General features: G+C 38.2%; 1 protein-coding gene across 3 annotated transcripts in view; it reads right to left on the reverse strand.

Annotated features, from left to right (window-relative positions):
- The window catches only part of SUSD1 (sushi domain containing 1), a 365,003-nt gene that overhangs the window by 170,821 nt on the left and 167,775 nt on the right, over positions 1-26,407 (reverse strand). For all 3 annotated transcript variants that reach the window (XM_069085316.1, XM_069085318.1, XM_069085317.1), the window contains one exon: positions 10,685-10,874. In XM_069085316.1, coding sequence (XP_068941417.1) covers positions 10,685-10,874 — 190 coding nt within the window. The remainder of the gene's footprint in view (positions 1-10,684; positions 10,875-26,407) is intronic.

Below are 26,407 nucleotides of genomic sequence, written 5' to 3' on the forward strand. Positions count from 1 at the left end.
GCTTGGGCCCACTGAATTCATTCCAGACTGCACAGCAGGGACTCTGGCCCTCAGAGCCTCTGCAAAACCTATTGCCATCCCCCCATCAGTATCAGAAACTTACATTTTACCTCTACATGTTATGCTTCCAGATTGATCATATATACTCACTAAGCGTGTGCCTCTTCCTATATATGCATTGCTCTCTAATTGCATGCCCACTCTTCTTTCTATTGATGTTGTGTTTATAGGATAAGGTACCCTAATGTATGGTGAAAATCTTTTATTTATGTTTTTCTTAAAAAGCTATTTCATCAAATGGTTTATTTTGAAGTAATTACCCTCTGGCTGATTAGCAAAAGTGAAAACACTGGTGAGGGCTCTTAATCTATGGTTTATGAAACATACCAAAAGACTATCAGGAACCTGGGGCAAAATTGTCTGGGAGACTCACCTGCAAGGTAAGACATGACCCAGATGCTACATATGCTACTCCTTTGTGAGACTTTTTCAAGCATTATTTTTATGTGCTAAGATTCACTAAATAGGAAGGTTAAATAAACAAACCAATATAATAAGAAGGAAATTATCAAAATAGATCTACTAAGATAATCATTACTTTAGAGGGTTTACAGACATTAACTCCAACAATCCACCAAACATCCTGAATTTTGCATAAAATTCAGAAAATTTTTTATACTTTATTCTAAAAAGCTAAAAAGATCTTATCCAGTTGAAAGATGGGGAAAACCTAGCTAGGCTAGGAACCAAGAAGACATGATTTCAAATTGAGCCTAAGACATTTACTAGCTATGTGGCCCTGAGGAAGTAATTTAATTACTGTCTTCTTTCTGTTTTGGCCAGAAATCCTGAGGGTCTTCCCTTCCCAGATTGATTTTTCTTTTTAGTAGGTAAAAGAGGCCATTCTTTCCTTCATTTCTTAGCTACCCTTAATCACTAAATGGACCTTACCTCTGTCAAACTGAGACCTAGAAAAGACCTTAACTTAAAAAGACCGAGATCTCCCAATGCATCCAGGGCCATCTCCAGTCATCCTGATCAAAACCTGGCCACTGGACCCAGATGACTCTGGAGGAGACAGTGAGTCTGGTGACTTTGCACAGCCCTTCCGTACTTCAATCCAATTCACTTGCAAGTCATGGCATCATCTTCCTGATGTCATGGTCCTCTTCAAGAAAGAAGGACAAACAACAACAATGGCATACTAATACACAAGTCACCTCCCTTGTGTGTTCCGTGTCAAAATATGCAATGTTCAGCTTTGTGCTACCTATAACAATGGCATGTCTGCAATATGCTTTGTAAAGGAACAAATGAGCCAATGAAAGGAACAGCTAACAAAAGACTGCCCTATACTCAAATAAGGTGGTACTTTACACAAAACTTTACATAAAAGAACCCACTAACAAAGATGTGAGTTCGATATTTGAAAGCCAAATGATCTTTTGTTCTTAACTTCCTTACTTCTGCTGTTCAAACATGACTGAATCCACTTGGCCAGGACAGCATTGATAGGCTGCTCCTTCGCCTCCCCACCACCACCCCAAGCAACAGTACTGCCAAAGTAATTTCCAACACTGAAGCAATGAGGAAAGGCCTGGTGTTTAAACTTGTTCTGTTCTTGTTGTGCTATGTTCAGAATGTTTCAAAAATTCATTAGAGAACAGTTTGGGCTCCTTTATGGGAGGAAAAAACAACTTCATAAGAAGCAAGCTTCAAAGCTGCTTCTGAGAGCCGGGTTTATTTAAACAATTTTTCCCATGTTAATTAGTCATCAGAGAGGAGAAAAGATCCCACAAGAGTGAGAGGTTTGGTGAACTGAATTTCAGAAATGGAAGGAGGAAATGAATAAGCAGAAATCAGAAGGATTCCTGGCAAAGGGGAAATCTGATTATAAAAGTACAAGGACACAGGATTTAGAAATAAAGAAAAGAAACAAGCATTTGGAAAGGACCTATTATGTTCTAGGCATTGTGGTAAGCACTTTAAAAATATTATCTCACAGTACTTGAGCCCCACTCTTTAAGTATCAAGCTCTAGAGTTGTAACTAGTGATTCTGGACACAAAGCAAGCACTGTAAGATGTGGCCTGAGCGGGCAGCATGAAAGCAACCTGAAATCAATTTAAGAAGAATTTGGTTGAGGGAGCTTGGCATATGAGGCCACAAGAACATCATATCCTACAAATGGAGACTATTTTAACTTTCTTTTTCCTTTTTGAAACTGTTACCTGTAACAAACAAAAATCTAAGTTCATGTTTGTTAATCTTACAAACTGATTCCAAAATATTCTTGGGCAGCAGTGCTTTCTGGTAAAGATTACATTAAATCATTACATTAAATCATCTGTATTCTACAAAAGGACTAAGGAAAAATTGCTTGCAAAAAAGGCAGAAAATATCCTAAAGAGAACAAATTATTTTAACTAACTACATATCAAGTTTCAGTGTTTCTACCTGCTACAGGAGTACATGCTATCATCGCCCTCTAAATATCAACACCATGGGGAAAAGCCCTGATTGTCTTTTTCAAATTATAGCTCTACCTACCTCATAGAGATATTTCAAGAAAAGTATTTTGTAAACACTAAAATGCTAATTAAGTATGAGAGGCAGTACTGTTTAGTAGATAGAGAGCTGGTCTTGGAATCAGAAATAGCTAGGTTCTAGACTTACAATACAGACCATCTCTGTGACCATGGGCAAATCTCTTAATCTCTTGGTTCCCCAGGCAACTCTCTTAAAACCTTGAATTGAGGATAAGGTGCTTATTTGCACAAGTGGAGGATAGACTCCACACTAGAAGTTCTCCCACACTGATAAAATCACAGATCCAGACCCTCTTCTTAAAAAAATGTATTATTATTTTTCACATGGTTCATACGAACTGAGTCACACGTTCTATTTCTCTGCATTTCTGGATTACAGACCTGCTGATGCTAAACAAATCTGTCAGAGAAAGATGAAGCACTTCCCATAGGAGGTATGTTAGAAAATACAAATACAATCCTGGGATGTTTGCCTACTTTAGCCAACGTGCAATCACTTCTGGCAACCTCTCCCTACTTCTATACTATCTCAGGAACACACAGGTCAAGTGTTTCCTCTCTTTCTTATCTCTGCAAGGTCAGCCATTTTCTCAGTGCCTCCTGACAGATAATATGGAACACAATCTTTTGTTCTGAGAATTCCCGACCCCTGGCCCCCCATCCCTGGAAAAGCAATGAGACATAAGATCTCCACACATGTGATCTCTAGAACTATAGGCCTTTGTTGCAAAGGAAGAGAAATACTGCCCTGTGGTTAGCTAAGTAACTAGCTGGCTTTGTCTTTAGGTTTGTATGCTATGAAGCTGTAAATTTTCTTCAGGTAAACATATACTGTCTTCAGTACTAACTCATCAAAGAGAGATTCCTCAGAGATATAAGTTGAGAAAAATAAAGGAGAATTTCAAGAAATCGAGGGGAAATATACCCAATGAAACAGAAACCAGAAAAGTAAAATGTTCACCCAAAAAAAAAAAAAAGACTATGTTTGAATGTATGTATGTATGTATGTATGTGCATGTATAAAAGAATGAGTCAAATTCTAAAAGCTTCATTTTCTATTTAGTTCCAGCTTCCAAATTGAGATATTTTTTAAGAGGGAGCAAAAGAGCTCAAATATTGGATATAAGTGACTATGATTCAGGCATGCGTCAAGATTCCAAAAACCATCCATGTGGGAGATTAAGAGGACAGAAACAAATTCCTTTTCATAAGAAAATAAGACTTTGAAACTAGTCTTTTTTTTTTTTTGTATTTTTAAGCAATCAGGGTTAAGTAACTTGCTCAAGGTTACACGGCCAGTTATGTCTGGGTGTGGTGCTGAGTGTCTGAGCCCAGGATTCGATCTCCAGGTCTTCTCAACACTGGAGCTGGTGCTCTTACTTGCTGTGCTACCTGGCCGCCCCTTGAAACTAGTCTTTACCAAGAAGAGGCAAATGAAGCATTTCTTCACTCTTCTGTACCCCCAAAACTATACCCTACTTACCTTGCCTAACCCTTGACCTAATCCTATAACCTGTCTCACCCAGCCCCTCTTTGTTCACAAAAGCCAATGACCACACTCAATTAAACAAGCTCCAATCTATGAAAATTGCCCTACTGTATATTATTGCCCTATACATATATTCTTTGGACATCAAATTGGCTTTCTTGCTGTTCCTCAAACCAAATACTCCATTTCCTAACTCGATGCCTTTTTTCTTGAGCTGTTCCCCCATGCCTCCTCCTCACTACCATTTCTTAGACTCTTTAATATGATAAGACCAATTTTCCTCTAAGATAACTTCTTTCCTCCCACCCACAACCTTAATAAAAGACAAAATTGCCTCCAGACTGACCCAGCTTCCTTGATACAACTTCCTGGTCATCTAATGACATACAATTTCCCAGGCATATTAGGAGGCTGGTTGCCTGACCTTGGTGGGTTTCTGAAAGCCACGTGAGTAACCATTTTGCTACATCCCATTCTGACAGCCAGTCATGGAGGGTCCATGGGGACTGCATCCAGAGAATATAAATACCACTTTATTCTTGTTGCATATTCTTAATGTGTTGGGGCAAAATATAACTCCTTTTATTAACCACTGAGTGACTTACAAGTGCCTCATTTCATTGCAACAATCAACCTGAACTAAGAGAATACAGGAATTAGAGCTATTACTTTGTTTCCTTCCAAATTCAGCTCAAGCCTTGCCTTCTACCTTAGGTGTTTCTTGATCCTCCCAGACATTACCTATTTCCCTAAACATGCCTTGTTTTTCTTTTGCATAGGTATTTTTGTACACACATATAACTACATTTGTTGTCTCCTTGGATAGAAAATAAGCTCCATAAGGGAAAGGATTGCTTCTATTTTGCATGGATCCTAGCACACAGTAGAAACTTAATAAATACTTACTGAATGAAGAGGCCCCAGTAAATCTGAGATTGTTCTGTATTCTTTATCTATTTTCAAGCTGTAGAGCTAACCAGAAGGACAATTTCTAAGCTACTTTCTGCCAACAAAGTTATGCCCTGAGGAAACCAAGAAATAGAGCTTATTGCTACCTTCTCCCATGGTATTTGATCCAATAAGCATTTACAAAACACCTCATTGGTCCAAAGTACTATGCTAGTCACTTGGAGGAGGGAGGAGAGATAAGCATTTAATAATAATTATGGAGAAATAGGCTAGCATTTATATAGCACTTGCAGTGTGCCAGGTACTGTGCTAAGTTATCTTATTTCATGAAGCTAGTAAGTCCAGAAAATCCGAGTTCAAACTTCCTAGCTTTGTAAGCCTGGGCATGTCACTTAATTTCTCTGTTTGCCTCAATTAACTCATCTGCAAAATGGGGATGATAACACCATCTACCCCTCAGGTTTGTTCTCAGGATCAAATTAAATAATAACTGTAAAACACTCAGCACACTAAGGGCACTGCCTATCACACAGAGGGCACTATAGAAATGTTAGTTATTATTGTTATTACTATTAATATTATTATTATGGGGTTAGGAATTACCTATAAGAAATATCTTTCTTCTAACAACTTCAGAGTGATAGTAAGTTTACTTCTTATAACCATTCTTGGGAAATTAATCAGCAAGTATTTGGCACTAGGCTAGGCCCTTGGGACCCAAGTAAAAAGAATGAAACAATTCCTATTTACAAGGAGCTTGTATTCTACCTGGGAGAGATGACAAGTACATATAAACAAAAATGCAGCATACAAATAAAGTGAATGAAATACACACAGGCGGTACTTAGACACAAGGTAGACAGAAAGAGGACACTAACAGCTGAAAGGCATTAGGAAAGACTTCAGAGCTTTGGTGCCTGAGCTTTGTCTTGGAAGAGAAGGGCTCTGTGACACAGGTAAGGAGAAAGTGTGCTCCAAGAATTTGGGACGGTCACTGTAGAGGCACTGAGACAGAAGACAAAAATGTGACTGAGAACCAGAGAGAAGGCCACTGTGAAGGCTGGATTGGATGTTCAGGATGGAGAATGATGTTCAATGAGTCTGCAAAGACAGTCAGGAGAGGGCAGGAGTGTTCATGTGTTCACTCATTCAATAAGCACCTATTATGCAACTAATGGACACCATCTAAATACTAGTTATTAATAATATTAATAAATGATTGTCCCCACCTCCCCCCAAATGACTAGCACAGTGCTTTGCACCAATAAGATGTTTAATAAATGTTTAAGTGTCTGCATTTTCCCAGACACTAGAGATACCAAGACAAAAAGAAATATGGGAGAGGATTCTAGGAAAATGGCAGCGTAGGTCAAAAAATTCCAAGCTCTCGATATTTTCCCCCACAAAAGAGTTAAAATAGCACCTTAGGAAGAACCAAGTGTGGTGGAGATAAATAAGAACAGGGCCAAAATCAGGTCCTCCTGGGACAATTTGAGAAGATTGGAACAAAAATCCCAGGACAAAGTTTGGTCTCTGTGAAGAGTAAACACCTTCAGGCTAGATTCCATTTTAACAGCAAACTGCAAGCCCTAGGATTAGTTGGTTGGAGAAACTGCTCAGCCCCAGCCACCAGAACTTTTACCCCCTGAAAGTGAGGGGAGTTGCTTATCTGACCCCAGAAAGATTGAGGGAACCTCTGCTGAGCTGGAACACCAGACCCACCTATGCTGCAAAGAGCAGCAAGGGCAAAAAGGAACCAGCACATGCCCAGTGAGTACAGAAGCAGTAGGGTAGAAAACCCCTGACTGGGCACACTTAGAGGAGGCTGGAGGTTTGGCTTTGATCCCAGGCTAGAGGGAAGAACTGAAGAACTGGGGCAAGAGGCACCATTTCTTATACCCCAGGGCTAGAGGTGATCACAAAAATTAAATTATTACCACCAAAAATGCACAGGCAAAAGAGAAAAAATCCAACCATAGAAAGCTATTATGGGAATAGAGATGACCGGGGTTCATCTTCAAAGGAGGATATTGAAGTAATGAAACCACCAAAGAGTAATGTAAAATGGACACCTGCCCAAAAAGCATTCATAAAAATCTTTAAAAAGATTTTAAAAATCAAATGACAGAAATGGAGGAAAAACTAAAAAAAAATTTTTAAATAATCCAAGAAAAACAAGAAGGATATGAAAGGAAAGTCAACCAATTAGAAAAAGAAGATCCAGAATCTTAAGGAAGAAAAGGACACCTTGAAAATTAGAATGGGCAAAGTAAAGCCAGTGAAATTATAAAAGATCAAGAAATGATTAAACAAAATAGGAATAATGAAAAAAATAGAAGAGAAAATAAAACATAAAAAAACAGATTTGGAGAATAGATCAAGAAGGGAAAACATAAAAATAATTAGACTAACTGAAAGTTACAATCAAAAGAAGAATCTTGATACAATAATACAAGAAATAGTTAAAGAAAATTGTCCTGAAGCACTAGAACAAGAGAGGAAAGTAGAAATAGAAAAAATCCATGGATCACCACTTAAAATAGATCCTATGAGGAAAACTCATAGGAATATCAAATTCAAATTCCAAAACACCCAGCTCAAGGACAAAATATTAAAAGCATCAAGATTAAAACAGTTTAAATATAATGGCACCACAATTATAATTACAAAAGACATAGCAGCAGAGACATTAAAGGATCACAGGTCTTGGAACACAACACATCGAAGAGCAAAAGAACTGGGGCTCCAGCCAAAAATATCATATCCTGCAAAGTTAAGTATTACCTGAATGAAAAAAAAAATGAATATTTGACAAACTCACAGACTTTAAAGACTTAGTTAAAGAAAAAAAATTCTGAACTTAATAGAAGATTCGACATACAAGAACCAAGAGAAATATAAGGCACATAACAAAGACTGATTATTAAGGATCCATAAGGACAAACTGCTTACTTTTTATATATGTAAAATGTATGTCTAAGATTCTTATCAATAATTGGGTAGCTTATAAGAAAGATTTGAGTAAACCTGAGTATGATATGAGTTTTAAAAGTAAAACCATGTAGGTACAGCTTAAAAGAGTAATTATTTTATACAAATGAGATGCAAGAGGAAAAATTGATACAAAGGAATTAGATAGGGGAGGAGGGTTCTGATAACCTACTTTCATTGGGAATGGGTTTAAGAGGGAACAGTGTGTGTGGGTGTGGGTGTGTGTGTGGGGGTGGGTGGGTGGGTGTGTATGTGTGTGTGTATTTAGAAGAGTATAAAAGTCTTTTAAATTCAGAAGAAATAAAATGGTAGGGGCATAGGGAGGGGGGAGAGGACAAGGGAGGGATCTTTAGAGGGGAGGGTGAGTGAATAGGTAAAATAGGGGTATAGAAGGTGTTTAGATTTACAGGAATGGGAGGACAGGGGAGGGATCCTTAGAGGGTGGTAGGCAAGTCATAGGAGGGCAAGGTAGTGGGTAGAAGTAAAGTAGAGGAGGCAGGAGGAATAGGAAACAAAAGATATGTACAAACATAAAAACAAAGATCAGGAGTAGAATAGGTTTAGGAAAGTATAACTATATATATATATATATATATATATATATACATTGAGGGGGGGAAGGAAATGGATATATTTATAGCTATAGAGAAACATATCTAAACTTTATTGTGGCCTGTGGGTTTGTGGGGAGGGAAAGAAGTACACAGCAGAAAACAAAGAAAACCCATAAGGAAGCAAAGAAAAGATGCACAATTCTCAAAAAAACAGTTATTATTTATTAGGCTTTCTTGAAATGAAAATTTAGTGTTATATATTCTGAATCCTCTCTTATGCTCTGCTATGCACACAACATGCTTTTTTTTTCTTTCTAACTTGATATTTAAGTTCCAGTATTTAAGTTTATGATGTTTTTGTTTCTTTTCTCTATTCTGTATTTGTGTTCTGGCATTTGAGTCTAAAATAAAATCCTGAAAAAACAAAACAAAACAAATACAGTCCTTGCCCATAGAAGCTTATATTCACGGTAAGGAATTTAATTCTGGTCTGGATTTTTACTGGATTTCTTCTCAATCCTTCATCGACCTGTTAAAACTGTTTTCAAATGCCCTTGGCCCTAAAGGTGGCTAAATCCTGAGATTGGGGAATTAAAGATTAGAGATAGATAAATTCAGAAGGGCTCAGGAATATTTCATCAAAGCCTATGAGGCCAAGTGCTCTCCCCCTTTAAACACATGAAATTGAAGGCTAAATTCTAAAGCAAATTCTATTTCCTCATGATCTGCCCACCAGCTTTCTCAATCCCAAGCCTCAAATAATTCCTAGCTAGAAAAGCAATCTGAAATTCAGATTTACCTTTAGTTCAGAAAACCTCCATGCTTGAGTTACATCCCCCAGAACTACATTGTTGGCAAATTTTGATTTAACTATGATGTTCCCTTATTACCAAAATAACTCTTGAACCATGTCAAGATGTCTATTCTAACTTCCTTTGGGAGCTCCATTTCAGAATCTCAGCATGTCAGGATATCTAAATTTGGGAGCAAGAAAATAAATATTTATATGAATTATAGCTTATCTCTAAATTATCTCTGTATGGATTATCTCTAAATCATAAAATTTTAGCCAAAAAAATAAAATCTCTTAGCAGTCACAGAGTTCCAACCATCTCATTTTTCAGATGAAAGGACTGAGGCATACAGAATTAAAGTGACTTAGCCAATACCAAACAGCCACACCACATCATAGCTGGCATGAGTATTGTGTAGTGGATAGGGTGCTGGGTTTGAAGTCTGGAAGACCTCGGTTCAAATCCCACCTCAGACACTTACTTGTTCTGTGACACTGGGCAAATTAAGCTCTGTTTACCTCATCTAAAACAGGAAAAGATTGGACTCTGTGGTATCTAAGGTCTCTCTCAGCTCTAAATCTATAATCCTGTTGTGAAAAACAATTGTCTTACCAAAAAACTCCACATGGCCTCCATGATTTTTATTGTTTTAGAGAAAGATTTTTATTTTACATCATTTCAGACAGGTGACCTGGCTGACAATGCCTTGTGGAAAAGGGTAATATAACACGTTGTAGGCACACTCCAAGACAATGACAAAGTCCTTTTTATTATTTTTATCCCGATTCATATTTCTCACCTCTGTATTACATTGACCAGGCATTTCAGGGTTCACAGCCTACCCAAAAACACCTAAGCCCCACCCCCCATGTGGTTCTATTCCCCTATTTATATCTATCATTTACACATTTCAATTCCCTCCCCCCTTTCATCCTTATTCTCTTTATACTTTATTTAGTAAATTAAAAACAAGCCATAAATATTTTGAATCTTATCTCTGGATGTCTACATCAGGTAGTTGAAGACTCAACCCAGGATACCCATAAGAAAAGTTACATTATCTAAGACAGCATGTGGGTTAATGGACCCCGTCTTTGGTGAACCACACCTGTTCCAACAGTTTCTGATATACGGGAAAAAGGCGTTCTTAGAGAGTAAAGAAGGTGAGTCTGCTTTTACATATGATAAGTGGCTAACATCCCCCACTGCTTTCTTCTACAATCAGTTTATCTATTACATTAACAAGTATGAATCCTTAGGTTTCACAAATTGTGTTTGTATGATTTCTGTGGAAACAAAATTCCTTACACTATGATCCCATGCACATTCCACTCTACTGCCCTGAACAATTTAACTTCCTGTTATGAGATATACAGAAAAGAATGAAGGCAGCACCTACCTGATCTTCTCGTTGCTATGATGATGTGTGCCGAGTGTTTTGAAAATGCCATGGTGGTAATATTTACTGTGTAATGAGTTCTTGGGTACAGATCTAAACACACTTCTGGAAATCTTTCTCTCGTAGTAAAGTTAAAGGATAGCTCATGATAAAAATTACTCTGATACCATCTTTGTCCCAGGACTTGAAACTGTTATGAAATTGAAAGAAAAATGCAATATTAAAATTCTGGTTGATTCTAAATATCAAGAACTCAAAAAAGATGAAGACAAAGCAAGAAAAATATTTCCCTCTCTTCCTCCCCATTCAGTTTCATTTTCATTATTGTTTAGTCGTTTTCAGTCACGTCTGATTCTTCATGACCCCATTTGGAGTTTTCTTCGGAAAGTTACTGAAATGATTTGCCATTTCCTTCTCCAGCTCATTTTACAAATGAGGAAACTAAGGCAAACAGGGTTAAGTGACTTTCCCAGGGTCACACAGCTAGTAAGTGTCTGAGGCCAGATTGGAACTCAGGAAGATGAGTCTTCCTGACTCCTGGCCCAGCACTCTATCTACTGCACAACTTTGTTTATCTTGATCCTAAGCTTGTTGGAAAAAACAGCAGAACCTACATATTATTTTCACCGACCATCAAGACTGGCATCAGGACTAACAGTAGGAAAGCATGGGAAATTTATGAATATGAATCAGTAAAGAAGCATGCAGTATAAGCAAAACAATGTGCTAAGCACTAGAGGTCAAACACTACAATATTCCCACTCTTGGCTCTCCCAGAGCTCCTATACTAATGGAGGAAACAAGGCAGATAGGAGTATCAGTTGTAAATCAGATGGAAAGGCCTAGTGGTCCTTAGATTTTGGCAGAAAGGCAGATGGCAATGCATCTTTTTTTTTTTTTACTGTAATTTCCACGAACAAAATTGCATTAAGTTTCTAATGCTGAACCACTTCATGTACCAAGTATTTTGGTGTTTAATATCCCATAGTATTTGCTAATCCTTCCTTACTACCTGGACTCCTTGTACAATCATGAGACCAGAGGAAATCTTTAAGAAGTTGTTACCCAGTTAATCCTCCCACACTCTAGCCCTGACTCCTGATGTCTAGACTGAACTGAGTTTCATCATGACAAATGAGAAGAACAGCTAAGAAAATACTTTTTAACTCTTCTAAGTAATCCATTCTAATACTCAACTATGTATGCTCAGATGCAGATTTTATTCAGTTGGCAATGAAAACACAAAGTGTCTTTCTTCTAGGAAGCACATGGACAGAAAGGATGAAAAGAAGGATGGAAAGTTATTATACTCCTCAACAATCAATCAAAAACTATTTATTAAGGACATATTGTATACCAGACACTATGCTAGACACTAGGGATATAAGTATAATCTCTGCTCTTAAGAAACTTATATTATAACATTAACAATATACAAAACAAAGGGTGGCTAGGTTGCGCAGTGAATAGAGCACTGGCCCTGGAGTCAGGAGGATCTGAGTTCAAATCTGGCTTCAGACACTTAAGACAAAAACTAGCTGTGTGACCTTGGGCAAGTCACTTAACCCCAATTGCCCTACTGTCCTCTCTCCAAAAAGGAAATAAAAAAAGTTTCCTAACAAAGTGTCAACAGAACTACAACAAGGAAAAGTGCTAAAATAGATACATCCATAAATTTCAAAGTTATAAAGAAAAAAAATCCATTCAAGAAACAAGAAAGAAAAATACTATAATAAAAACATCAGTCAGGAAATGCAATTTTTCTACAAAAACAAAAAAAGTTGAAACAAAAAACATTCTTTAAAAAAAAACTGGGCTTCAATATCACAATCAGCTTCCTTAGAAAATCTATAAAAATTTTCAAAAATAAATGATGAACCTCAAAACTATACTTCAAAAGAACCTTTGGAATTGAATGAGGGAAACACCTGGACACCTGAGTCAGTAGAATAATGTTTTTTTATGGTGATTACTATTGGGTAAGAACAATAGCTATACCACTGTTACTTGTTAAATTACTGAATGGTAAAATTGGATGTGAAAGAAAAAAGTTAACAAGGAAAGAAAAGTCAAAATATAAAGAGGATTAAATAAGTTAAAGGATATCATAGGTAAACACAGGAAAAAAGAAAAGTCATAAAACTATTATGAAATACAGGAAAACTAGTTCTTTTGAGTTTGGCTTTTAACTGTATGTCAGATACTGTGTTAAGGGCTTACAAATACTATCTCATTTGATTCTCACAGCAATCCTAGGAGACAGGTGTTATTATTCTCCCCATTTTACAGATGAGGAAATTGAGGTAAACAAAGGTTAAGTGATTTTTCCTGAGTCACACAACTAGAAAGTATATGAAAGCCAGATTTCAACTCAGCTCTTCTGAATCCAGGCTCGATGATAGAGATCCATTAGCAAAATACGACAGTTTATATCCAGTTCTGACAAACAAAGGAACATTAACAGAGTGGTTAAAATGAAATCTGATGTAACAATTAATATAATCTTTTAAAAGATTGAACTACCTCCATTAAAAGAGTTGCAGAGGAGAATCAAAACCAGAATTGAATAGTATGTACTTTAAAGGAATCACACGTCCCCCAGTTAGGAAATGGCTAAACAAGTTATCGCATGTGTGAGAGCTAATTTGCAGTGAAGTTTCCTCATTCTGAAAAATCAAGTCTAGAGTGGCTTCAGCATCCACTAGGCCTAAGGCACCTGACCTTGCAGGAATCTGGGATTTAGAGCAATGGAGACCCTCCCCGATGCCACCTCAGCACAAGATATGCCAAATAAGGACAGAAGTGCTTTCTCAAATACACACTGGGTGATCTACTGTTTCCCTGTTCTAGTACTTGAGGTAGATTGCTGCACTTAGATTGTAGACCTAAATTCCAGTCAATGGAAGAAAAGGGTTGGGAGGGAGGTGGAGGAGAAGTTAGGGCTTTACAACTTCACTATTTCCCTTTGTAAATTGCTTCTCCTTGACCATTTGTCAGGAGGGTGGCCCTCTCTCCAGATCATAAATAAACCATTCTTTTCTGCTTCCTACCTATTATTTGGGTAAGGATTTTTGTTGCACACAGTTTTGGGGATGCACACACACGTGAATGTGATAGAATATTATTGTGCTGTGAGAAATTATGAAGGGAAGGGACAAAGCTGGGAAGTCTTATATTAATTGATGCAAAGTGAAGTTAGAAGAACCAGCAGAAAAATGTAACAGTAACAGCAACATTGTAAAAAAAAAATATCAATTGTGAAAGACTTAGTAACTCTGATAAACACAAAGACCCACCTCAATTCCAAAGATCTCTTGAGGAAAAAAATACTATCCACCTACACACAGAGGGCTGGTGGACAGATTGAAGCATATTTTTTTTCTTGCTTTTTTGTGGGGGAGGTAGGTGGAGGACATGGCTAATGCTAAAAATTTTTTCACATGCCTGTAAATGGGTTTTGTATTTCTTGCCTTATTAATGGGTTGGGGTGGGGTTGGGAAGAGGGAGTGGATTTGGAACTGAAAATAAAATTAAACTTATATTGTAAAAAATAAAGGAATTATTCCAAATGCAAAGAGGTGCATAGATTTGAAGTGAAGGAATAGGTAGTTTTTAACATTTTAAAGTTAGATATTTTTAAAATGTGAGTTGCATTTGGTGATAATTAAAACCTGGAAAACAAAAATAAACAAAAAATTCAATCATGCTTTATTGAAAAATGAGAGCATATTGATTGTGAATATATAAGCACCAATCAATGCAACAGATAAACTTGTAAAAGAAAAGCTTAGTCTTGAAAAAGGAAACAGATTGAAAATAATGAGACCTTAAAACTCTGCTAATAGAATATTTCCAAAAATTAAACAAAACGATATTTAGAAAGAAGTTGCACACTAAGTGTTTAACAAACTTAATGTAGTATGTATATGAGGATTGCCTGTGGGAAAAAAATAAGGAATATATCCATTTTTTTCAAATACATATTGAATTATCACAAAATTAATTATATTCTTTAGAGAAATCTTAGGAAAATTTTAAAAGATAGCAAATTTAAATGATATTTAACAGGCTATAAAGCTATGAGTACATAATGATACTATAATCAAAAGTAATCATATTTTTTGTTTACTGATTGCTTAGAATTTATATTCTTTAAAAATTGTAATTGAAACAAATCAAACTAATTATAATTTATTAATACAAATTCTAAATAGCTAACAAACATAAAAGGAGAAAAATATTAAATTACTCAAATTAAATGAGAGAAGAAAGGATCATAATGAATCTAAGATAGTCAGTGAATAAGCATTCATTAAGAGACTGTTGTGTAATAGGCACTGCCTGCAGAGATACAAAAAAAGGCAAACGACAGTCCCTCCCACCTTCTACAGGAAGGCTTTTCCAAACCCTCTTAATTCTTCTGCCTTCCCTAAGTTGATTACTTCCTATTTATTCTGTATATAACTTGTTTTTACATAATGGTTTGCATGTTGCCTCCCTCATTAGACTGTGAGCTTCCTGTAGAATGTGGATGGACCGCTAGGTGGCACAGTGGATATAGCACTGGGTCTGGAGTCAGGAAGACTCATCTTCCTGAGTTCAAATCTGACCCCAGACACTTACTAGGTGTGTGACTTTGGGCAAGTCATTTCACCCTGTTTGCCTTGGTTTCCTCATCTGTAAAATGAGCTAGGGAAAGAAATGCAAACCACTCCAGTATCTTTTCCAAAAAAAAAAACAAAAAACCAAATGGGGTCATGAAAAGTTAGACACAATTGAAAAAAATAACTGAACAACAACAATAAAATCCCATATATGCCATGGCATCAAAGATAAAGAGCTGGCTTTGGAGACAAGAAGGTCCAGGCTTAAGTCTCACCTCTAACTGGCCATGTGTCCCTGGACAATTCACTTAACTTTTCAGCACTCCCAAGCAACTCTAAGACTATAAATTACAAAGCAGGCTTCAATGTACAATGCCCGTGAAATCACAGGTCTGGTCCAGAAAGAAAAAGACTGAAAGAGAGAGACAGAAAAACAGAGAAAGACAACAAAGAAGTCACACTAGACTATTTCCAAGATGGAGAAATATGTTACGTTCCTCCATTCTTTTTATGAGGCTAAGATGGGTTTGAGTTTCAAACCCAGCAGAGATAAAAATGAAAAAGTATAACGTCATCATAATTAATAAATATTATTGTTATTATGAACATCATATTATGAGTATCTATAGAATATGAACTAAAACATTAGAAAATAGTATACAGTAATATATTTTAATAAGTAGTATGTCCAAGTAGGGGTTTTGCCAGAAGTGCACAGATGATTCAATATGGGAAAACAATGACTATAATAAATTAAATGCAAGTACTTAAAGGATATGTGATTTCATCAGTGTAATTCCCTCTTCTATGACTTAGTAGATAAATACTAGAGAGTTGTCTGAGGGACTGAATTTAAGTGACTTGCCTAGTAACCCTAGTAACAGATAATGGCAGAAGTCCTATTGAAACCCATGAGGCCTGCTCTAGGTTGCCTCTTAAAATAAAAATAACAATACACCCTATCAACTATAAAAATCACATCGACAAGAAAAATTATACCATTATGCAGAGTAACAAAAGCAGATTTACAAAAACAACATGCACATGAATTATAGTTACATATAGATAACAATGGCAGCAAAACTACACAAAAATTGTCAGAAGGGGAAATAGAGCAAATATTACTATTGCTTTGTTAAACTATACACTTTTATTTTATTAAAATACGGTCTGTATTTATGATTCTATCTGGCATTTTATTCACTTTGTTTCTTATTGTTAAAACTAGAAATAAGTGTATGATTAAAAAAAACTTTTCATAAAAAAAATAAAGAAAACCCCAAAGATCTCCTTGTCACAAATTCACAAGGAGATATCCTCCAAAACAAATTTTCACAAAAATATAGACCAAAGAGTAGAGAAGGAAGAGAGATTTAGTCAGTTTCCATTGTCCCTTTTGATCAGTTTCATAAGATCAAAGATATAGAATTAGAAGAAATCTCCAAGGTCATCGGATTAATCCCCTTATCTTGTCATTGAGGAGACTGAAACCCAGACATGAAAAATGTCTTGACCAAGATCACACCACTGGATAAATACAAGTGTAAAGTCAGGATTTGAATTCATATCCTCTGACATCAATTTCATTCCACTTCTATTGTACCATGATGCCTCACTAGCTTTGATCCCTGGGTAAATAAGGACTTATATGACAGAATGCTTTATACATATTATTTCATTTGAGACACTTTAACCTTTCTCTCTCCTGTCATCTTAATAACTCATCTTCTCCTCTTTAGGAATAACTTTTCTGGAACTAGCACAACAACAACATCAGAAAAGTCATGATAATTCCCTAATTTTTTTTTGAGATGGGAGCATTCTATTTAATCCTGCTCCTGTCAATGAAACATCCACTTTTTTTAATTAAAAGCATTTCATAGTAAGCACCTATTGAACTGCATTGAATTGTCATGAAATTTTCCACATATTCTCAAAACAGAAATAATTGTCATTGTTGTGCTAGCTCCAGAAATGTTATTCCTAAAGATAGAAGATGAGTTATTAAGATGACAGGAGAGATAAGAAAATGACTCTGTCCTCAACAAGTTGATAAAATCCTGACAAACTCTGAGATAATTAATTAGAGGCATTATACTAAATTCATATCAACAAGTCTACAGGGATCCATTGCATGAAAGGAGTACCTAAACCAAAAGATTGATTACAATCTGCTTTTTAACATGTGGTAGCCTTGCCCTCTAGTGGACATCCAACAAAAAGTGCTCATCATCATAACTGAGTTCTTTTTAACAAAGCTACTCTAAGATTTGAGTATAATAACAAATTTAAGGTGAGGAGCTTTTTAAATTCATCTCATCTATCCCAACACTTTTCCCAAATATAGTAAGGGCTATGCCTAATACACTTAATGTCTTTCCAAACAAATGAAAATCAAGGTTACACTAGGAAATACCAAAGAAACTGCCTAGGAGGTATCCCTTTTGTGTTTGAAGGCCCTTTTCCTGGGGTCTGCTTGACTCTACCTTAGAATCCCCTACAGAAGAGTTTCTTAACCTGGGCTCCATGAACTTTTAAAAAAATATTTTGATAGCTGTGTAAGAGAGGATATCATGTTATCTAGTTTTGCTCCTACAAAAATTATTAGAAGATAATCAATAGCTGTGGCGAAGCTCACTTATCTTATTTTACTCAGACAATGGCCTTCTTGGAACTATAACAATGGCCAGAGGGAACTAGAAAGGTGGGGGTGTGGCAAACAGCTAGGACCTTAGAGGTCACTCCAGGTCACAAGTATCTCACTACCACGCCTATGTAATCTGCATATAAAGAGGGAATGTAGGGAAATAAACTAAGGAATTTGAGGAACTTGACTAACCATAAGTCTACCAGGAAGGACAGAACTATAGAACCTCACTCCTGCTTCTGTGGAGGTGTGTGTATGTGTGTGTTCCTAGTGGGCAGCACATTGCCAGGAAGGGTAATAAATGCCTCCTTCTGTATGCTCTGTTTCTGAGTTCTTTTAGTGAGAAGAAGCTTGTTGTTTTAAGAGGTATATCATGTGGATCTTCCTAAGGGTACCCTACATGCTCCCCACCCTAAGCAGTGGACAGTGGAAGCTTGTCCAGGTTAACTCCCTAACCCCACCTAGGAAGTCCTGTGATTCCCAAGTGTTTCTCACAGCTATATTCTGATATAATACATTGGTTTCCTTTGTAATCCCATGTATTTTATTTTATTTATTCAAAAATATTATTCTGCAAAGGGATCCATAGACTTCACCAGACTGCCAAAGGAATCTATGATACTCACAAAAGAGATAAGAACACCTTTGTAGAACAGAGTCTTAAAGACCTGAGTTGAAAGCCAGCTCAGACATTTCCTAACTGTGTGACACTGGACAAGTTGGTTAGCTTCTCTCCACCTCAGTTTCCTCATCCACAAAAATGGGTTGTAATAATATATTTAATAATAATGTATATTCTATATAATAAAATAGCACTGGGTTGTTATGAGAATCAAATGAAATAATGTTAGTAAGGTGCTTTGCAAAACTTACAACACGATAGAAAGGCAAGCTACTATCCATCTCACTTTTGAACAAGTTCTATATCAGTCATGTGACAATGTATAAATCTCTCAAAGCCTCAATGCCTCAGACAACCGTTTAAAACTACATTGTGGGATAATGGAGGGAGTTCCCAGGCCAAGGATATCCCCCATTAATTAAATCACAAATCCCAATAAAATTGTTAAGAAATCATTCTTCATATTGATTGCAGATATGCCGCTGTGACTTCAGCACACTGGCCCTAATTCTTGCCTCTGGGGTCACATATGGCAAACCTAATCCATCTTCCATGGCAGTTCTTCTAATAGGGGAAGATAGCCATCATGAACCAGATCGCCTCTGAGGGCCTTCCCAGCTGTGACACTATAACCTTATGTCATTCCTAAGCCTTCTACAGGCTCATCTTCCTCAGGCCTTTCAATGCCACAGTTATCTAGTCCTTTCACAAGAGATTGTCCATTGCTGCACTCACTCCAATTTGTTAATATTTTTCCAAATACATGGGTTTCAGAAGTGGAAGCCATACTTTTGATGGGGTGCTTGGGATCTATGTTTGTAACATCAATCTGTAATATCAGTTTGTAAAACCAGTCTGTAAAATCACATCTCCCCCAACCTCAGCCTCAGATCATTAACTCTGCCCACCAACAATTGAAGAACTCTTTATCTCTGCTTGGAACAATAGCAAACTACATCTGTGAATCCTTCACTAAACCATCTATAAACATTTTAGCTTAGGCAAATATTATCTCCCCCTACTATAGTAGCCAGCTGCATCTATGAATCCTTCAATGCACTATCTGTAGGATAACTCCTTAGCCAATTATACGCATACTGAGTCTCCGTTAGCCTTGGTTCCCAACATCCATCTTGTCAAACATGACACTGATGGGTGGCAGACTAGGCACTTCTCAGTCAGCCCTGACCACTAGCTGACTTAGTGATGTTTTCAAGACTAAAACCATACCTCCATACAGCCCCCCCCCCCTTGGGCTATTTCCCAGTGAATTACGGGCAATACGCCTGTGCAGTTGATACTAAAAGTGCATGTTCCTTTAAGCACTGACCACTCCTTAACTCCTCCCTAATCCCATGCTTACTCACCTAGTTAGCATAATTGACATCTGATTTACTGTCCTGACTCCTTAAAACTATACCTATGGGGGGGCAGAGTCAAGATGGTGGAGTAGAAGCAGGACCTCCCTGCTGCTCCTGCTTCCACCTTCTCCAATACATATAAAAAGGGGACTCTAAACAAACTTCGGAGCTGAAGAAGCCACAAAATGACAGAGAAGCTAATGTCCTGCTGAGGACAGCTCTGCAGGCCGGCAGGAATCGGCCAACACAGTGCTCTGGGAGCCGAGCCCAGCCCCATGCCATGGCTTTAGCCCCAGGGCGGGCCCGACCAGCTGCGGGCAGAAGGGACTCCAGCTCAGCAGCAGCTGTAGCCGTTTCCAGATTTATCAATACATAGATGCAAAGAACAAAGTGAGAGGTCAGTGCAGTCTGGACTTTGAGACCCAGTAAGTGGGAGGGCGTGGCTTTTGCCCCCTGGGGTGAGAAGCCGCTGAGACGCTGGCACAGCCAGCCAGCCCCACGTGGCAGCTTCAGCTCCTGGCCTGCAGAGTATAGGGGGACCAAGCACCAGTATGAGTGGTAATCACTCTTGCTTTAACCTGCTTGGATCTGGATTGCAGTCTAGGGTGGAGGTCCTGGGGTGTGTGTCTGGCTTGCAATGTGGAGACCTCAGAGAGGGTACCCATCTAATGCCTCCGGCAACTGAAAAAAACCCAGCATTTGGGATGAAAGCTCCCCTGTCTGGTGGCAGAGTCCTACTGTGGCAAAAAGCCCAGGGGTCAAGTGACTAAGAGGCTATATGACCAGGCAAAGGAAACAAAGCAGACAAAAGATTCCAACATTACACTCCTATTTTGGGGACAAAAAGGAGCAAAGCATGGAACAGGAGGAAGACAGTGAAGTCAGAACTCCTGCACCAAAAGCTTCAAAGGAAAATACGAGCTGGTTACAGGCCATAGAGGACCTTAAGAAGCAGATAAGAGAAGTGGAGGAAAAATTGGGAAGAGAAATGAGAAAATTACAAAATGAGAGTCAACAGAGTGACTGAGGAAAATAACACCTTAAAAAATAGACTAACTCAAATGGAAAAAGAGGCTCAAAAAGGCAATGAGGAGAAGAATGCCTTAAAAACTCGAATTTGCCAGATGGAAAAAGAATCTCAAAAGCTCACTGAGGAGAATCATTGCTTCAAAATTAGATTGGAGCAAATGGAAGCTAATGACTTTATGAGAAATCAAGATGCTGTTAAACAGATACAAACAAATGACAGAATAGAAGGCAATGTGAAATATCTCATGGGAAAAACCACTGACCTGGAAAATAGATCCAGGAGAGATAATTTAAAAATTACTGGACTACCTGAAAGCCATGATCAAAGTAAGAACCTAGAAATCTGCAGGAAGTTCTCAAAGAAAACTGCCCTGATGTTTTAGAACCAGAGGGCAAAATAGAGGTTGAAAGTATATATGTTTACAGGTATACATAGATAGAGGGCACAGGACCAATTTAACAGGAAGGGACTATACTTAAAAGGTGAAAGCAAGAGGTGAGAGAGGAATATAATGAGAGGAGATGGGGGAGAGACAGAATGGCCATAAACTATCTCATATAGAAGAGGCAAGGGAAAATGGTTACAATGGAGGAGAAGAATAGGAAGGCAAAAGGGAATGGGTCAACCTTATTCCCATTGAATTTGCCTTGAGGAGGGAATGAAATACACACTAAATAGGGTATCTCACCCTCCAGGAGAGTAGGGGGGGAAGGGAATGAGAGGGGGGAAGCACCCACTTTTGAAAAGGGACGGGATCAAAGTAGAGAATAGAACAAGTGGGAGGTGGGATAGGAGGGAGGGAAATATAGTCAGTCTTTTACAATATATCTACTATTTTATTGTTTACATATATATTAATACTATTTTACATGTAATTGGGAAATAAGATATACAGACACTGGGGCATAGAGATCCACCATGCCCTACTGGAAAAGTCAAAGGGGGTATGGGAGAAGATATGGGAGAGAGCAGATTGGAGGAGGGGATCTCCTGTGGGACTGCTATTTTGGGGTGGTGAGTAGGGGAAAAATGGGGAGAAAATTTGTAACTCAAAATCTGGCAGAAATGAATGATGTAAATCAGAAGTCAATAAAGCATTTGATAAAAAAAAATATATACCTATGACTTCTTTAAGTTTGCAGGTTCCCTGAGAACCCTTGCCCACCATAAAGCATAACAATAAACTTTTACAATCCTGACTTCAAGATTGGTTGAGCCTAGTGAATTCCTTCCAGACTGAAAACTCAGGGACTCTGGTCATAGATTGGAGCCCCTGTATAACCTATCGCCATCCCCCCATCACTTTGATAGTCTCTCCAGGCTGTTACCTCCTTTGTTTTTTGTATACTATGACCTTAGTCATGCAAACTAAGACCCCACTAGGTTAACATTGAATTGATATTGAGTTTAAGCTAACATTGACTTAAGCCTTTCAGTCCAACTTCTGTTTTCAAAGACTAGGTTACACCCTGCCAACACAACAATGTTCCACTTACCACCAATTACCAGTTGCTAGGCAGGTTATATGGACAAATACACAACACTGATCAAAGGACCCAGTAGCTAATGAATCATTTTTAATGGACGGGGATGTCAGCTTCTTTGAATTGCATTGTATTCCACTCCAGTAGCAGTAACATACCCTCAGATCATTCTCCCACCTTTGTCAAGGAATTGTACACCAGATTCAACATCTTCCTCCCCTCAACTCTTGCCTTTAATCTAGGGGACTTCAATAGGTTACTGCTCTCTCAAACTCCCTAACATCCCAATTTATCAATCTCTTTAATTCTCATGTCTTACTTCTTACATTACTTCAGCCACATATGGGTATGGATTTCACTAAGAAGTGCCTACAAGTGTTCTAATTCTTTAGTAAAAAATTCTGACTTTCCCCTACATAGCCACAACCTCCTATCTTCTATCAACCTTCCTAAACTTACTCTTTGCCTTCATTGTGACTTCCAGTTCCTCAAGTCATAATCACTGCTCTCTGTCTTCACTTTTCTCCATTCCTAAGCCCAACCCTATAGTAAACCAATTCATTTCTATATGCTGTTGCACCATCCTTCCTCTTCTATTCCTACTCACATGCTACTGAACAGTGCTAGAGGAAATCATATTTGTACTGATTAAGTATGAAAAAATTCATTTTCTCCCATTTTAACTCAGTAAGGCAATTATTTTATTCTTCCTTAACTGATTGCCTATTTCACTCAATACAGAAGCTATTTTAAACCTTCTCTCCTCAAGTTTCCTACATTCCTCCTCCCTTTACCCAGCTGAGAGCTGAGTAGTACCTTGTCTCATTTCACTAAGAAAATTGAAGCTATTAGCATTGAGCTCCCACTTCACCCCTTCTCTTCATCTCAAAACCCTTTGACATTATTCTCCACTGTCTCCTCGTTTTATTTTTTTTTTTTGCCAGTGTCTGATAATAAGGTAGCACTTCTTCTTGCTAAAGCCTACCCCCAAAAGCAGCTAAGTGGTATAGTGGGATCAAGAAGACCTGAGTTCAAGTCTAGCTACAGATTCTCACTCTATATTCCTAGACAAGTCACTTGACAGTTTCTTCCTCAATTTCCTCAACTGTAAAATAGAGATAATGATAGCACCTCCCTCCCAGAGCTATTCTGAGGATCAAATGAGATGATTTTGTAAAGTGCTTAGCCCAGTACCTGGCACATAGCAGATAATTAAGAAATAATTACTTTCTTCCTTCTGCCTATCCACCCTTAATCCCATCCATTCCTTTCTTCTCCATCAGATTGTCCTCTTAATTGTCTTCTTTCTCATACTTTATTTGAGGTTCTGTCCCTGCTGCATTCAAAAATGCTCATCTCTGGGGCGGCCAGGTGGCGCAGTGAGAAAGAGCACCAGCCCCAGTGTCGGGATGACCTGGGATCGATTCCGGGCTCAGACACTCAGCACCCAGAAACACCTGGCCGTGTAACCTTGAGCAAGTTACTTAACCCCAATTGCTTTTAAAAGAAAATGCTCGTCTCCTCTATCTTTTATTTTTTTTAATTTTTATTTATTTATTTATTTTTGGTTTACAACATACAGTTTCACAAATCCCTCGAGTTCCAAATTTTCTACCCCTTTCCTCCTCCCTTCTCCTCCATCTTAAAAAAAATCCTTCATTAGACTCTACTATATCCTCAAATTTTCATCTAAATATCTCTTCTCCCTTTTTTCTAAAGCAGTCTCCAAGAAAAGCTGTATGGCCTTAACTCTCCTCTCACTTCTCAGCTCCTTCCAATTTGGCCTTTGACTTCATAACTCAAATGAAACTACTCTCTCTAAAGTTCCCAGTGATCTCTCTCTTTTTTTCTTTTGCTTTTTGAAGGGGGAAGGTAGGGCAATTGGGGTTAAATGACTTGCCCAAGGTCACACAGTTAGTTTTGTGTTAATTGTCTGAGGCCAGATTTGAACTCAGGTTCTCCTGACTCCAGGGCTGGTGCTCTATTCACTGAGCCACCTAGCCACCCCCAGTGATCTCTTAATTACCAAATCAGAGGGTCTTTCCTCAGCTTCCTCATTTCTCTGCCACATATAACACTATTGATTACCTTCTTTTCCAAGATACTATCTGGGTTTCTGTGACACTACCCTATCCAGGTTCTTATCCAAGCTGTATAAGCACTCCTTCTTAATTACTTTTGCTAGATCATCATCTCTACAATGCCCCCTAACAGCTGGGGCTTCTTACTTTCTCACTGTTTACTTTCTCTCTCTCTCTCTCTCTCTCTCTCTCTCTCTCTCTCTCTCTCATCTCAGCAGCTACTATGGGTTTGAATTATCATCCCTGTGCACTGACCCTCAGATGTATATATTCAGCACCAGGTTCTCTCCTGAGTTTCATTCCTATAACCACTAGAACATTTCAAACTGGATATTTCAAATTCAACATGACCATAATATATTTTATTATATTTCTCTCTAAAACTCATCCTTCTTCAAGAAATCTTTTACTATCAAAGGCACCACTTTTCTTCCATGTGTAGTATACTCAATTCCTCCCTCCCTGTTGTCCCATGTATCCAATAATTTGTCAAATATTATTTTTTGTATCTTCACATCTCTCTCATTCATCTTTTTGTCTCTACTCACATAGCCACCATCTTAATTCAGGTGTTCACCACTTCTCACCTAAATGATTGCAACAGCCTCATAATTGATCTCCCTGCCTCAGGTCTTTCTTTAATGCATCCTACACACTGCTTCAGGAGTAATTTTCCTTAAGCAGAGATTTAATCACAAAATTACCCAACTTGATAAACTCTAATGGCTTCCCATAGCCTCTAAACTCCTTTGCTTAGTTTTTAAGGACTTCATAAATCTATCTATCCAACTTCATCAGATGGTACTCTCCATTCCTCCCCCTACCTAACAGAGAGGACAATGAAACTTGTCTCTCAAAGAATCCTACTTTTCCTTCAAAACACAGATCAAGCACCATTTTCTGTATGAAGCCCTTACCGATCCTCTCATTGTAAGTGCCCTCACTTTCTTTCTTGTATTAATTTGTATTCATTCTCCTTATATTATATTTTATATACATATATGCATTGTACACATGCGTATATATATATATGTGGGGGGGGTGTATATATGTGTGTGTATGTATCTATATTATAGGCTAATTGTGTATGTTCCTATGTTACTTGTCTCTTTTGTAAGGCCCTTAAGAATAGGGATTATTGACAGGGTTGGACTTTCAGGAGCCAAGATGATGGAGTAAGAAGTTGTTCTCACTCTTCCTATTGACCCCTAAAAAACAAAAAAAAAAAAATCACACCAGGAAAAATCCTGGAACAGCTGAGCCAGCATAAAGATGGGGTGCAACAGTCTTTTAATCCAAGAAGCTTGGGGGATTAATGGGAAAGGGCCCTCTTGCTCTGGTAGAAGGGGACCAGTACAGGAAAGTAGGCATCCCATCAAGGAAGTGACAAGCTGTACCTCAGCAAACTGGGGGAGATACTGAGCCCCAGGGTAGGGGAGCAGGCAAGTGCAAACAGCAAGACCTCGAGCACCTTGGCACAGGCACAGGAACCAATAGACAACAGCTCAGGAACCACCAAGTGCACCAGTGGGCAGGCTTCCTCCAGTAGTCAAACCTCCTAGTGCTTCAACATAACTCCAGGAGGCACAACTCCAGGAAGCTCAACCAGGAGGCACAACTCCAGGTGGACAGGCTGTCTCCAGCAGCCAAAGCTTCCATTGCTTCAAAGCACCCCAGGTAAGGAGGCATCCCCCAGTGGCAACATTCCCCACCCTACCCTGAGAGTTTGAGTGTTGCTAACTGTAGAGAACAACAGGCCAGTGGGACTCTGACCCTGATGTCTGAACAAGCCCTCTCAGGTGAAGAACCTGCTGATGGCCTGGATCAGTTCCCCATCCCCCAGGAAAGAGCTCAAATACAATGGTGTGAGGATTACATTCTGGAGATAAGCCTA

Source organism: Petaurus breviceps, unplaced genomic scaffold (assembly GCF_028583685.1).
Source record: "Petaurus breviceps papuanus isolate PSGF00001 unplaced genomic scaffold, PetGlider_PUasm1.0 175, whole genome shotgun sequence".
NCBI lineage: Eukaryota > Metazoa > Chordata > Mammalia > Diprotodontia > Petauridae > Petaurus > Petaurus breviceps.